At 35.2% G+C, this 14,778-nt stretch overlaps 1 protein-coding gene across 1 annotated transcript in view; it reads left to right on the plus strand.

Annotated features, from left to right (window-relative positions):
- Positions 1-14,778, plus strand: part of LOC129221324 (protein prickle-like) — a 308,368-nt gene that overhangs the window by 48,270 nt on the left and 245,320 nt on the right. The window contains exon 2 of the mRNA XM_054855791.1: positions 3,992-4,080. Coding sequence (XP_054711766.1) covers positions 4,004-4,080 — 77 coding nt within the window. The 5' untranslated portion in view covers positions 3,992-4,003. The remainder of the gene's footprint in view (positions 1-3,991; positions 4,081-14,778) is intronic.

Below are 14,778 nucleotides of genomic sequence, written 5' to 3' on the forward strand. Positions count from 1 at the left end.
TCTGAGTATTTCGGAATCCTCTTTCTGTAATGTCCAGAAACGTGTCTGAGTATTTCGGAATCCTCTTTCTATAATTTCCAGAAATGTTTCTGAGTATTTTGGAATCCTCTTTCTGTAATTTTCAGAAACGTTTCTGAGTATTTCGGAATCCTCTTTCCGTAATTTCCAGAAATGTTTCTGAGTATTCTGTGCAGATGTGGTTCATGAAAGTTTCGAAAACGTTTCCGAGTATTTCGGAATTCTCTTTCTGTAATGTCCGGAAACGTGTCTGAGTATTTCGGAATCCTCTTTCTGTAATGTCCAGAAACGTGTCTGAGTATTTCGGAATCCTCTTTCTATAATTTCCAGAAATGTTTCTGAGTATTTTGGAATCCTCTTTCTGTAATTTTCAGAAACGTTTCTGAGTATTTCGGAATCCTCTTTCCGTAATTTCCAGAAATGTTTCTGAGTATTCTGTGCAGCTGTGGTTCATGAAAGTTTCGAAAACGTTTCCGAGTATTTCGGAATTCTCCAAACAATTTTCAAAAACGTTTCTGAGAATTTCGGAATCCTTTTTCCGTGATTTTTTCTAAAAAAATAATTCTTTACTATAGTATTGCATGCCATATCAGTTTCAATTCTTTCATATTTAAGAGCAATGAAACAAGCAATTTCAGAATCATTCGTGGATTTTTTTTTTCTGAATTTCTAATGAAAAATAGCATGGTTAACAGCATAACATATGCACAGTTATAAATTTTTGAAAATTTATGAAATAATATAGTAGTTTCATTCATAATCACAAAATCGTCGGGGGAGGGAAGGGGAGTACTTCCTTAAAGGTGGGATTGTTTGTTAAACAATATTAAACTTCAGTTTTTCTCTCTATTTTCAAGACAAAATTATCAACATATTGTATTTTTAATGCAGAACTTAAAAACATATCTTGTATCAAACTTGATAGCTTTTATTTTCGGATATAATTTGACAGAACTTACCTACACTTTGCGTTCCGAAATTCGTTCACGTCAAGTCAATTTCTTTGACGAACAAAGTGTACCGAAAAGTACCAACAGAGAAATTGATGAATTTAAATATGACACTAAAGTCCCCCTGCTGGAACCATTCAGGTTTATTCTTCTGTTCTGCCCTTTTCCAGTTTATCACAAATATAGATACGTAATCAAAATAGGTTACTGATTTTATTTTTAGAGTGTGAGCAAAATGCATTATATATTTTATTTATTAAAACATTGAACTCTATTACATGGTTATTCCATTTCATATATACGAGAGTCCCCCCCCCCCACACCATAAGAGTGATGGTGCACCCATAAAATGATATAAAGCGCCCCCCCCCCTTAAAAAAAGCAACCCCTTGAAAATGTCAATGGCACAGTCTACGTGGTGAACGCCCCTCGTCTTCTCCCCATATGTGCATTGCATATTAATAACATAGTATTTAAAAAATGATCACTTTTAAAACGATGACATGAAATAATATTACTTTTTATTTCGGCATGTAAATACAGCTGTTCCATTTTTGCCACTGACTCATTCCTCCTGACTGTCCTACATTAAACTAGTATATCCACGAAGGAAATGTTATTTTCGGAACAACTAATGTCAAGGAATTTTTTTATTGTTAACCACATTTAACAAAATGAAAAAGCATATGAATTAATTGCATAACTATGTTCTTACTAATAGATAATATGGTCATTTTCTAATGGTATAAAAATTTTTTAAATGAATGAATAAATTATAATAAAAAATGGTAAATAATACTGGCACATTTTTTGTGAAGCATTTAACAATACTAGAAAATATTTGCATTACCATATTTTTAATGAATTAAACAATTGATTTTTTTTTCTTTTTGAACCAAAATGTATGTACATCCAAGTATTTCGAAATAACTTTTCTGTGATTGTTTCTCAAATATAAATCTTATTTCTTTTGCGTAATTAATCAGTTTCAGTTGGTTACAACAAATAATACACCGCGCACATAGGTATGTAAGATAACTTTAAATTAATTCGATAAACCCAAAAACAGTTACAATTGGAGCCTCATCAAATGCAAACGAACAAAAATATAAATGTATATAACAACATGTTTTAAAATCTTCATTAATACTTACAAGTGAACATGAGTGGAAGAAAATCTAAGTACCTCCATTACAACTGAATAAGTAATCCAAAGGGTTTCGTTTCATTTAGTATAAACACGGGTGTTGAAACTATTCACGCTTGAACACACAATATATATCTAATTATAGTCGCACTGGAAAGCAATTGGTTGTTAACTAACTTAATAGCTGCGTACATCGTCTAAAAAATCAAGGGTAGTCCAAAATGCAAAGGCGTAAAATTAGTTTCGACACTTACTACTCTCTAGACATGAAATAACAAGCAAACCAACGCTAAAGAGTTGCTGACTGCAGCAACCATAGATAAGAAAAAAATAAGTTCTCGTTATTTCCGACTCATTGGCGCCCATGTTGGAAAGATGAAATACGTTTCGAAGCGTTGCGTCATCACTTCCGCGTCTAGATTTCTTGAAATAACAAAAAGCTTTCTGAATAATGAGGAGTTCGCTATTAGATGAAGGATTCCTACTATTTCGGAAACGTTTCCGATATATCTAGAAACGTTTCCGGAATTTGTTACAGTGTACTTCGAGAAACATTGTTAGGAGTTCCCTAAGAATGGCCATTTTTCTAAGCTCTAGATTAGCGGTCGCTAGTTGCCAACTGGCGACTATTTCACTGAAAATGGTTACCAAAAAATGAAGTTGGGTCACAAGAAGTGGTTGTGTTTCTTTGCTTGGAAAAAAATCATTTCGTACATCCTGCTGTGCTACGACAACACGCCTCCGATCCTGAGACGTTCAGCGCATCAATCGACTCCATCTTGGCAACGTATTTCCGAGCAAACTCTTTTAAGGTTATTTATTTTTTGCTCTGAATATATATATTAATGGCTACTAAAAGTCTAAAATGGCTACCATTTTTTGTGACTGGCAGCCTGTGGTTACTATTCAAAATTCCTAGTCTAGAGTTTTACAATTTTTCTTCCGTTAATGATTGCTAATAAAATGCTACGAGAAAAAATTTTGTGAAATAGGCGCTGTGAATTCCCTAAAAACTTGAACATTTCCACATTGGCTCTATGAGAATGCAGAAATATAGTTGTGGAAAAGAATGTCAAATTAATTGTTCATTTAGAACGGTGTATGAATCATACCATAGAGAAAGGAAGGTTAGTGACACAGGTCTTGTTTTACATATTTGGAGTGGGAAGGCATCCAATTACGTTGGCTTTCTCACTTCTTACAAGTTGTTTACGTCGATTGCTCATTATTTAATTTCGAGTAATTAAATAAAGACTAAACCTCAACAACTTTCGACATCGTTTTTCCAATGAAAGTCGACGCAGGTTGAGGGGGGTAAGGATCGCATAAAGTTGGCTGATAGATATCATATGGACATAGAGAGAGGCGAACTAACTGGTCACTGAAGCCGGCAATATGCAATAAATGCATTCCACCTTATTACCGTAACTATCCATAATGTACGGAAGCCACTCATTCATTGCTTGGTTGTAACGCGCTAGTTAGTGCTTTGGCTTAAAGAAAATTTAGAAAAGTATTCTCTTTAACTCTGGTTTGTCACCAATGTTGTGAAAACTGTACCTTAACGTTCATATTTGCAGTTTTAATAACTTTTGCTTCATACTTACTTTCATTTTCCTTTTTTTAAATTTTATTATATTCCCTCTGGGTAAAATGATAAGACTATCATTCTGTGAATAGTTCATTAATTAGGTCAAATAGATTCGCGGACTCTTAATGCAATGCACCACCCGCAAGGCGCCAATTTGACACCTCTCGTTAACCTTGCCCCTTTGCCTTCATTGTATTTGCTTTTTCTTATGCAAACGCAACCACTTGTTCAGTGTACTTTCCACTTCCCCGAGAGCTGTGTGTTGATTCATTTTTGTTATTCCAGGATGGTCCGTAGATGATGGAGAAGAAGAACCTGTTGAAGAATGCCCCCTCGTCGAAGCACTGTCCGGGATATGTGCCCCACTTCTGGAGGTAAGTACTACTACTCCACGAAAGATCATTTCTTCAAAGTTTTGTCGATATCTCTGAACGTCATCGGTCTGTTGAGAGCTATGTATACTTGGGCCTAGGCCCAGGGAAGGCCTCTGGAACTCAGTGGTCCCTGTATCTACTTTTTTGTCTTTAAAAAGTGTTGTGGAATTTCCCTGTAGACCAATACCTAAATTGTTGAGAATTATTTTGTTTTCTAGTTGGAAACGTGATGTTTTTGACATCTTGTTCGTTCTATTCATGAACATCTTGCTAATGTGAAGAATGGAATGTAGTTTTGACTTTTAAAAAATATCTTGTACTTATATCCGTATTGAGTCGACAAAATGGTGTACTGGTTAGACGCTGGTCTTTTACGCTCAAAGGTGCAGGTTCAATCTTGGCTATAGTCGGTGGATTTTCGAGATGCAGAAAAGCGACAGCTTCCATATCCTATGATTATGCGCCATGTGAAAAATCCTTCGAGTACTCGTTTGGCTTGGAGTGGTATAATAAAATTCTTGTTGCAGTTTCGCATCGAATAGAGCCCAAGTGCCTCTATCTGGTGGAGAAACTGAGGGTCAAAATTTTCGTGGTAATAGCATCTGCCTATACTGCCGTGCTAAGCACAGATGTGGTATCTGCACATTTTATCAAAATTGAGTTATTGTCACCAGGTGATCGTTAGTAATTTAATTTACCTAAATGTCAAGTTTTTTGGCGATTTGTGAACGCGAAATATTAAAAAAAGCTTTAAGAATAAAGTCGTAACTGCACAGTTTGTGTAGTTTGCTATCGCAATTTGAACGTAAGTGACAAATACTAAGCCTTTAAAGTGGTATCTGCGCAGTTACCGCTTTTTTCCTTAGTATTTTTTGTAGATACGAATTTTATACCTTAGTAAAGCAGCATATTTAATAATGTAGCAGTTTATTGTAACACAGAATATTAAAATTAGTTTACCTTTGAATAGTTGATACAGGTTGATAATAAAAACTAATACAACTTTTCATAATTGTTAAAGTAAATATTCAGCTTTTTCTATTTAAATGTTTATTTAAAATGCAATTTTAAAAATGAAATGCATGTAAAGTATTCATATCTAATTCTTTCAGGCCAACAAACCGCATTTCATTCTACGGCCAGTAATATTTTTATTTAAGTATCGTCTTCTGTCAAAATTATCTTCATGCTCGGTAAAAATAAATCTAGAAAATAAAACATTATAAAAAACACATTCTTTGAATATAAAAAACAGAAAATTGTTATGGATTACAGTGTCCAGAGTTTTGAAAATGGTATCTTTCAGAAGGCGGATTCTGTTAGATTTGTATTAACAAAATAAAGCGAAACAGCTAAGTCCAAAGAAAGCAGATGTTTTTAGTATTATTTAATGATACTTTGAGCACGTTTTACTAAGCTATTTTTGTCGTATCTGTGCAGATACCCCTAAAAATGCCTAGTTATTGTCACTTACGGTGAAAATAGCTTAGTATATGAAAAGGTTTTGAAAAGAAAATTTGTCGTAACTACATTTATTAATTTTAAATTAAGATTTTTACAAAAATACTCTCTCACGGTTTTTAGATAAGTTATTTACGAAACAACTACCGCAAGTTGAGCATTTAATTAAGTCATAAATCAAAGAAACGAGTTGTAAAACTTTAATCGTCAATTTCTCATTTTGAGCTCTACTGCAGATACCACATCTGTGCTTAGCACGGCAGTATAGTGGTGCTACTTGAAAGAATGGATGCTGAACCGAGGACTCGCACTACGTCTGCAAAAGGTTGCGTCTCTTACGGATCCCTATTTGAAAGGGGAAAAAAAAGTCGTATTGGGCTGATATGTTTATTTCCTGTCTCCCGTTCTACGATGAATACTTTCATTAAATAAAAAATAATTTTTATAAAACCAATATTTTTACAAAATGAAAAGAATTCTAATAAGGGACGTGCACAGAAATTTTGGGATCCGTCACAAAGAACTTTTTTGGGCTCCTCTCCATATTATTTTTCCCTACGTCCTTGCACATATTTAACCTTTCATTAAAAAAATTTTGGGCATCCTTCAGGCTCGGGCCCGGCTAACAGGTGCCTCCCCCCCTCTGCATGCCCCTGATTGTAATAGATGCCTAAAAACAACGAGCTTCAAAAAAGAAAAAAACCTCTATTTGAAGAGTGCACAGAACGGGAGAAGAATGAAATATGTATTTTTTATCTTTTTTTTTTCGATTAAGTTCATGTGTCAACACTGAGTGTTTGTAGAGTAAAATTAGTTGCTCTGTTTAAGCAGATAAGAAAGGAGAAATGCAAGATTGACATTTTGCCTTTCTTTCTAGTTATCTTCATTTGTGATATAAAATCAGTTAGATGACTAGCATTATTCCTCCTAATATCTTGCTACTCCTGAAGTCTCATTACAACATTTCCTTTTTATGTTTTGTCCGACTGTTTTTCTGCGTTTCCTTATTTACGATAATCATTTTATTAATGTTTCTATGAAAAAAATCAATAAAACCTATTCCCAATTTAATAAAATAAGATAAAAAAGTAAAAAGCAAAACGAAGTACCGACAAAATATATGAAACACTTTTGGTTAATCTAATAATAAAATTTAAAAATATTATTATATTTTTTATCTGAATAGAAGCCACCTGCTTTGTCTAGTGGTCAGAGAAGTCTGACTGTGACAGGAAAGTCCGGGTTCGAATCCCGGCTCGGGCATGGACGTACTTTCTCTCTCCTGTCCTTGTCCTTTCTTTGTGTGCATGTGTTGTTATGATGTGAATGGTTGGCTACCCTATAAACGGGTCCTTATGGCATGTGTGTACTGTAGATATCGGACTTCACACCAAATTACGGTACAGTTGGAAAAGTGAAGCAGCGCACCCCAAATTGCCAGCCTAGCTGGCACACGACAACAACAACAACAACAATTTGAATAGAAATGTGCTCATCAATTTTCAAACTTTTACGCCCTTTGATTTCTAAAGTTTTGAAGTCGGATAACAATCTCAGGTTCCACTCACTCTGAACTGTTGCCGTGTTTCGTAACTGTGTTTAACACGCCGATTGTGTGTTCTTAATTACGATACCCTAACACAAGTAGAGCAACATGGCTCTCCCCCAGCTTCTTACAAAGAGAATTACAACACGCCACAGTTTCCGGTCAATGAATGACCACTTGTTTCCGTCTTATTTAAGGGCTTCATCCTAGGGGTCAAGCGATGACGCCATCTCATTGTCCACATCGCGTCGTAATCGTTCGATTACGTCCCGTCACGACCCCAACAACAATGACATCGTCGGAAAAAAACTGCCGGTGTTCGGTTTTATCTCTCTTTTTGGGATGCGTTTCGTGACAGTGGCATGGGGTCAACCTGTCAGAGGTGGACGTTTCATCGCTTTCGCGTGTCAGAAGATGTCAACTTTACTTGTTTTTGTTTTGTTTTTTTCGCATCCCATTGCAATTCCTGTTTTTTGACTAAAGCATTTATCATTGACGTCAGGAATGGATGCAATATTTCCCTTAAAAGTGGTAAGGTAGGATATTCAAAATAAATAAATAAATCTATACTAACAATATTAAGCTGAAGAGTTTGTTTGTTTGTTTGTTTAAACGCGCTAATCTCAGGAACTATCGGTTCGCATTGAGAAATTCGTTTTGTGTTGAATAGTCCATTTATTGAGGAAGGCTTATAGGCTCTTTTTTTTTTTAAATCAGATTGACCGAAACATTTGCAATTGCAAATTAAATGTTTAATTAATTGTTTAGTTCTATGAATTCCGAAAAAGATGACGGGGTAACTCATCGAGAGGGCGCTGGCTAACAGTGTCGATAACTGCGAGGAACCATGCCGCGCGACTCAGACGCGTGGTCTTCTACGCTGTTGCGGTCAGCGAACTCAATTTTGAACGCATTTTTTTTCAATATTCAGGTACATAATTTGATTTTGTAGGATTTTTCTATTGGGTTTTGTTTTCCTTATTTTTTTAACATTTGTTTTTGTTATCTTATAGTTAAAAATAGTTATTTGTCTACGTAAATAATTTGATTTGCCGTATTATTCAATTGTGATTGTTCTTTATAACATTTTTGTTATAGTACTACCCGGCCGAAATCTGGGCATCGCCTGGTACCCGACTAGTAAATAAAAATATTTGTTCATTGTTAGTTCTTTGCGTTCAATCGAATTCGTTTATAGCTAACCCATAGTCAACGACTGCCTGGTCTTTACAAGGAATTAAGAATCAAATGGAGCAGTTGTTGAAATGAAGTAACAAGATTTCCCTCCTTTGTATAAAGAAAAGTAAATGATGATCACATTTTTGTACTTTTTTTTTTTTTTTTTTCCTGTGATCCGTTTACCAAAAGCATTGCGTTTCAACAAGTATTTCGAGAATTTTTTTGAGATCTTAACTATTAATAATTTTCCTCTCTTCTTGTCAGCTTCTCCGACAAATGACAAGAGTCAAAGTGTAAACTAATCACATCACAAGAACAAGGGCGTCATCGGTGCCGCCGACCATGCGCTTTTCTTTGAATTATCGCTTTCACTCGACCCCATTATAAGCTTAATGGTACTTTACTGGAACAGCGTCGTCCATCAACACATACTTTCGTCACTCGTAGAAAGAAAACGATATAGGGCTGAGGGTGGAACATTTGTACAGAGGCACAAAATGAACACAACATGTTTTACTTGGGTAATTTGTAATAAAAAATCTTGAAGATTTATTATTTGACGTCAGTACCAGGCTTACTCCCCTGCTAATTTCAGAGCCATGATACCTTTTCTTGTGTTTGTGTGTGTGTGTGCGTGTTTCTCTGAATAGGCACATGGGAACGATTGAAGTCAATTTTTAAAAAACATTGTAATTAAAGATATTCATTTTTTTTTTAGTCTCAAAAAATTCTATTAGACCAAAGAAATATTGTTTACAGGTATGAATTTTTTGCTGTGAGAAATTGATGATATTGTTCGTAAAAAATAAATTAAAAAAAATATTCTTTCACTTTTGTCCCGCTGTCCTCTGTTACTGTAAAAGCACTTATTATCGCGAGCTGAAAATTTTGCGAATTTAAATGAACAGAACTGAAAGTTGAAAAATCCACTACGAAAAAATATTTCGCGGTTATGACCAGCTTGGAAAAATCGCTTGTGAAATTCGTGGCTTTGACGCCCCAAAAACAAACGATTTTTACAGTATACAATTACCACAGCTTTCTGTAGCTGCAGTCTAGGGTTCCGCGCAACATTACGCAAGAAACGGAAAATAACTCGTACGTCATATAAAGGAAAACATTTTTTCCCCTTGATTCGGTACTGTTCTGGGATAGCTTTGATGGGGGAAGCGGATGTGACTAGACAAGACTCGATCCCAAAGATTTCACAACAACAAGCACAACAGTCAAAACTTTTGCTTATACAACTGGAAAAATGAATAGATGTCTCTGCAATTATACCAGTAAAACATTTTTTCTAGAAAATTCATTGAAAAAACACCTGTTAGACTAGCTGTATTCCCCTATATGGGGTGTGACAATTGCACGTTGCGGTTGCAATAGCTTCTTTACTAATAACAGACCTCTGACTTTCGTCGAGCGAAAATTGGCGGTTATTAGTGACGCGACAGAAAGCGTCCGCTGTGCTGAGAGGCTGAGAAAAGTAAAATGTCTGTGAGACGACGCGTGACGACCATTCCATACGCCCAGTGTCCAGTCTAATTTGGGATTCTTTAAATTAAATCTGTTTTGCTAGCACTATACCGTATAAAATGGTGTGAATAACTATCATTTTCTGTATCATATTAACTGCAACTGCACCGATAATAAGGCTGAGGGTTTGTTTGATTCGATTTGCACTAAAAGAACAGTACATTGAAAATGGTTTGAACGGCATTAAACAATAACTTGACGTCATTTAACCCATTTGCGTTCTAGCAAAGGACCGTTATTTTTGAAGTTAATTTATTTTCTTTTTTATAAATTGCTAGTGGTTGGAGAATTTTTTTTATTTGTTTGAGCATTTGTAGGAAATTGTTTCGTCTTTAGTTTTATTGTGATCGTGCTACATCGCAATCACAAGAAGAAGAAAAACAAGCAAACTATTAGCTTGCTTGGGGCAACTTTGCCCAATGTACGTTTTCCGTACTGCTTTGCGTCATTCGTATTTTCTTCGAAGAGTAGTTCAAACTGAAGCATCTGCATTTTCTTTTTTATGACCTGGTGTTGTGTTTTTACTTTTTGTCAGAATAATCTTAGTCATTTTATTATTGAGAATGCATTTGGCGGTCTTGATACGGTCACTTTCCAATGAATTAGAAACCTTTGAGATAAACTTCTTGCCTTACTAACTCGCATTGCAAGGATCTGAAGGGGGTGTCATGATATGGAGCATGTTCCTGGCCCTTGTGTTCCTCGAGGGTAAACAAACAGTCATGCGATGCCTAGATATACTGGCAGATCTAGTGCACCCTGCAGTGTTGCATTTTGATTCTGATGACGACAGATACTTCATGGACGATAATGCATTGTAAACATCAAGCCGGAAATGGTGGAAATTGGTTCTCTGATCATCAATCCGACTTCCAACACCTGCCCTGCCACTGCATTGCCCAGATCTTAACCCCATAGAAAGTGTGTGGAATATCGTGGAAAGACGCATCCGACAGCACTCTCCTCTTCCATCTAATTTACAAGATCTGAAAAGCTGCACAGCCAATGCATGGTATTCTCTGGATATAAATGCACTCCAGAAGCTTGTAAACTCGATGCAAAACAAGTCAGAGCAGTTATCCGTGCTAAAGGTGGTCCAATAAAATATTCATCTTAGGATTCATTGGCCAGTGAGTGTAGTAAAACTTTTGCGAAATTGGAAATCGTGATATTTCCTTGTAGAATGAAGACTTGGGTAAACGCTCAATACCAAATAAGTCGCTAAAAATCTCAAAATTTAAATGTTATGATGTACTTCTTGAAAACCATTGCAATAGAGATTTAGTTGAAGTTTAGTCTTTTCAGATGCCTTACTAAATAGAAAAAGCCCCGCCCTGCACATCCACTTAAAAAAAGTATCACATATTAAACACGATTGTTTGTTTTTAGTTGTATACCTATTTTGACCAAAAGAGCCTTTTTTACTGAAAAAATAACCTTTGAAGAAAAAGATGTTTGTATGCAATAAAATATTTGCTTTTAAAATTTAAAAGTTTTGTGTTATTTTTAATCTTTAATTTTTGCACAAGCAGAACTGTTCTGCAATTAAAAGCTGTATGGGGAACAGCGCTTTGTTTCGTAACATTTCTATTTTCAGTAAAAATTTATTTTTCTTTAAAAAATTATTTCATCTTTTACACGCTCACGCATCCCTCGAAACTTTTCTACGCCCCCTTAGGGACGCGCGCCCCCCAGGTTCAGAACCAGTGTTGTACATTGCAAAGCTTTAAGACAAATTTGGTAAAAAGTCTGATGAAGATATTTTGTTAACTTCTCATAAAGATGATGACCGTTCAACATGGCCTCGTAAAGTGCCTGTTTCCTTATAGGATCTCCGTGAATGATCATCATTCATCACCTGTCTTAATCTCTAAATGGGGATGCCACGGTCTTCATCATGAGTACATTTTGATACACCCTACAAAACTTTTTATTTTCATGCAATTAAATTTTGATATATTTTTTATTTTTTTTAAATCTCATCCCATAATGTCCATTCATGGCCCCTGCACTCCAGTGTACGAATGAATATCCAAACATTGCACGCTGATCTATCATCCGCGTGACAGCGCCCCGCTTATGAGATGTTGCTGATTCACGGGCGTGTTCGTTTTCGGTTTGGGATTATGAGTGTGCCAACGTTGATGTATCACATGCTGAAAAAAGGGAAATTAAAAGAAACAATGGCAGTAAATCAAAGATTAGAGTTTGCTTAATCATTGAATTTTAGTAACATTGAAAACGACTCGAAGTTTAACATTGAACAAAGTTGTTTACACACTTTGTATAGAGTCACCACTGCAAACTCTGTTTACTTCGTATTAATAAATTAACCATATATTAATCAGAAGCGCCCCGAACTTACATTTTTGGGATGACGGAAACTCTCAATTTGCTGAATGGAGCTCCAAAAGTTTTGCCGAATGATGATAATTGTGCTGAATGGAACTCCAAATTTCGCCGAATGATGATAATTGTGCCGAATGGAACTCCAAATTTCGCCGAATGATGATAATTGTGCCGAATGGAACTCCAAATTTCGCCGAGTAATGATAATTGTGCCGAATAGGAACTCTAAATTTCGCCGAATGATGATACTTTTGCCTAGTTAAACTCCAAATTTTGCCGAATAACAATAATTTTGCCGAATCGTCAGACACAATTTGCTGAATAAGGAAATTTTTGGGCGGTTACAGTGTTCTCCCATGACCTCCCATCGGGACGGTAGTATTGATAACAGCAGTTATTGGTTTGTAATTTTCTTTCCTTTTCATTGTTTTCCCATGTTTAGAAAACATTAAATGTGTATAGTGAAACCTGTATAAGTTGACCACTTGCGGTGCACTACTTTAGTGGTCAACTTAAACAGGTGGTCAACTTATAGAGGTTGAGTTATATGATATAGATCTAATTCTGTGCCTGAAAATAGCGGTCAACTTAGACAGGTGGTCAACTTACAAGGGTGGTCAACTTTACAGGTTTTACTATTAAGTTTTTTTTTTTTTTTTTTTTTTTTTTTTTTGCATGTTTGGACCCGCTAGAGTCTTCCTAATATGACACTTGAGTAAAAAAAAAAGTTTAGTCTGATCTATGATTTCATTTTATAGTTTTTTTTTTTTTTTTTTTTTAAATTTTAATATTAGTTCTTGTTGCAGATTTCAGTACAGTGTTTCTCTTGTATGCTATAAAAATTTTTTCAAGTTAGTTGAGAGAGAAATTTGGTGCAAGCTATGCTTTCCAAAAGATGCCAAAATCGTGTAGAATAGGTTTCAAAGAAATTATTACATTCACGCTTACGTACTATTTTTACAAAGATGTTTAGAAGCGAAATTGTAGGAGAGGGTGGCCCAAAGCGGGTCCTTCGCATGCCCCCCCCCCCCATGGTGTGTAAGCGGCGATGCATATGTATATCGTGTTTACATGAACACCCCCGAGCCTCGAGTTTTAATCAGTCCCAGCGAAACAGCAGTGAAGCGCCATGGCGCAACCAGGCTTAAAATTTAAAAAAAAAATGATACATTTCTAAAAAAATATGAAGTTTTGTAACTTGTGATTAGTCGAAGACCAGCTTATTTTTTTGATTGTCAATAATATTTTAATCTGACACCATCCACCTACAAACTACGATAGGCATTTCGTTTGTTTCTTTTTTAAATTTAAGGTTATAATTATTGAAATAAACAACATGCCTTCGGGCAAAGCGGGGATAGGATTTAACCATATATTGAAATTTTCTTGACTCGTGTGCTGACTTAGAATTTCTATTTCAATAGGATAAGTATAACTTTAAAAGGTTATTTTTTAGGATGGCTATTAATTAATCTATTAATTCAATCAGTTATTTCTTTATGCATTCCAAACAAATGTGCTGACTTTAAATTGGATAAGTGCAACTTTTTTACATGTTTGTTTTATGATGGCAGGTAACTAGTCAATTTTTTTAATTATTTATAACTTCATATTTGATTTGCATATGTATCAAATCACAATTGGTTAAGCTTACCCGCTTTGGGCTCCCTGGTAAAGCAAAGCGAGTTTTTCAAATGTTTGTAAAGTTTGATAATAAATAAATATTGGGTTTGAAATAATGCAAAAATCACACTTTTTATTTTGATGTTCAAGAACCCTGCTAGGAAATAAAACCGAAATTGTTGCCATAAGAATCCAAAAACTGCAATTTTCGAGCGTTTTTCGAAAACCTACCCGCTTTGGGCCACCCTCCCCTGTATGGCAAGTAAACTATTTAAGTAAAAGGATTTAGAATTTAAATACATATATCGAAGTCGTTATTTAGGCGGTATAGGAAGGAATAATACGAAGAACTATCATTGACAAGTTATTGGCCGTTGTTATTGTGATCGAGAAATATCGCTGCTTAGGTTACCTTCATTGTTTTGCAGGGATTCCGAAACAAACTTTGATAGGTATATAATTAACGTTTAAAAGGCATTTTCTAAAAAAAATTTCCCTTTCATTGAAGATAAAAAATCCCTTGTTCTTTCTTCTTCTTCCTTTCTTTTCAACATAATTAATTGTCCTTCTATCCGCGAAAGAGACGCCAATCTCAATTATTTATTTTAAAAAAGAATTTCGATATCTCTCAAACTTTTTCTTCATTCTCTCCTTTATTTCCTTAACAACCTTCTTTCAGCTGCCACCGGGAACTGATATCAATCCTTTGAATACCATTGTCGTCAGAATTCTTCTTTAATTCAGTTTTGCGTGAAGTGGTGTCATTGGCCTGACCAATGAAACTTGGAACAAAAAACAGAAAGTCGTTTGCATGTTCTTTAATTGAAGTAGTAATTGTTATGTTATAAATGTGCTTAATATGTTTGCATTGTAATAACATCGTATATAACTGAAGGTTGTTTATAAATACGAAGATTCATTTCAAGCATGAACAACAAGCTCAAAATGCTTATAATTTTACTGAAGGTATACCTCTTTCAAAGCGAATGGAATTGCATTCCTACAAG

The sequence above is a fragment of the Uloborus diversus genome, chromosome 4, assembly GCF_026930045.1.
Source record: "Uloborus diversus isolate 005 chromosome 4, Udiv.v.3.1, whole genome shotgun sequence".
Classification (NCBI taxonomy): domain Eukaryota; kingdom Metazoa; phylum Arthropoda; class Arachnida; order Araneae; family Uloboridae; genus Uloborus; species Uloborus diversus.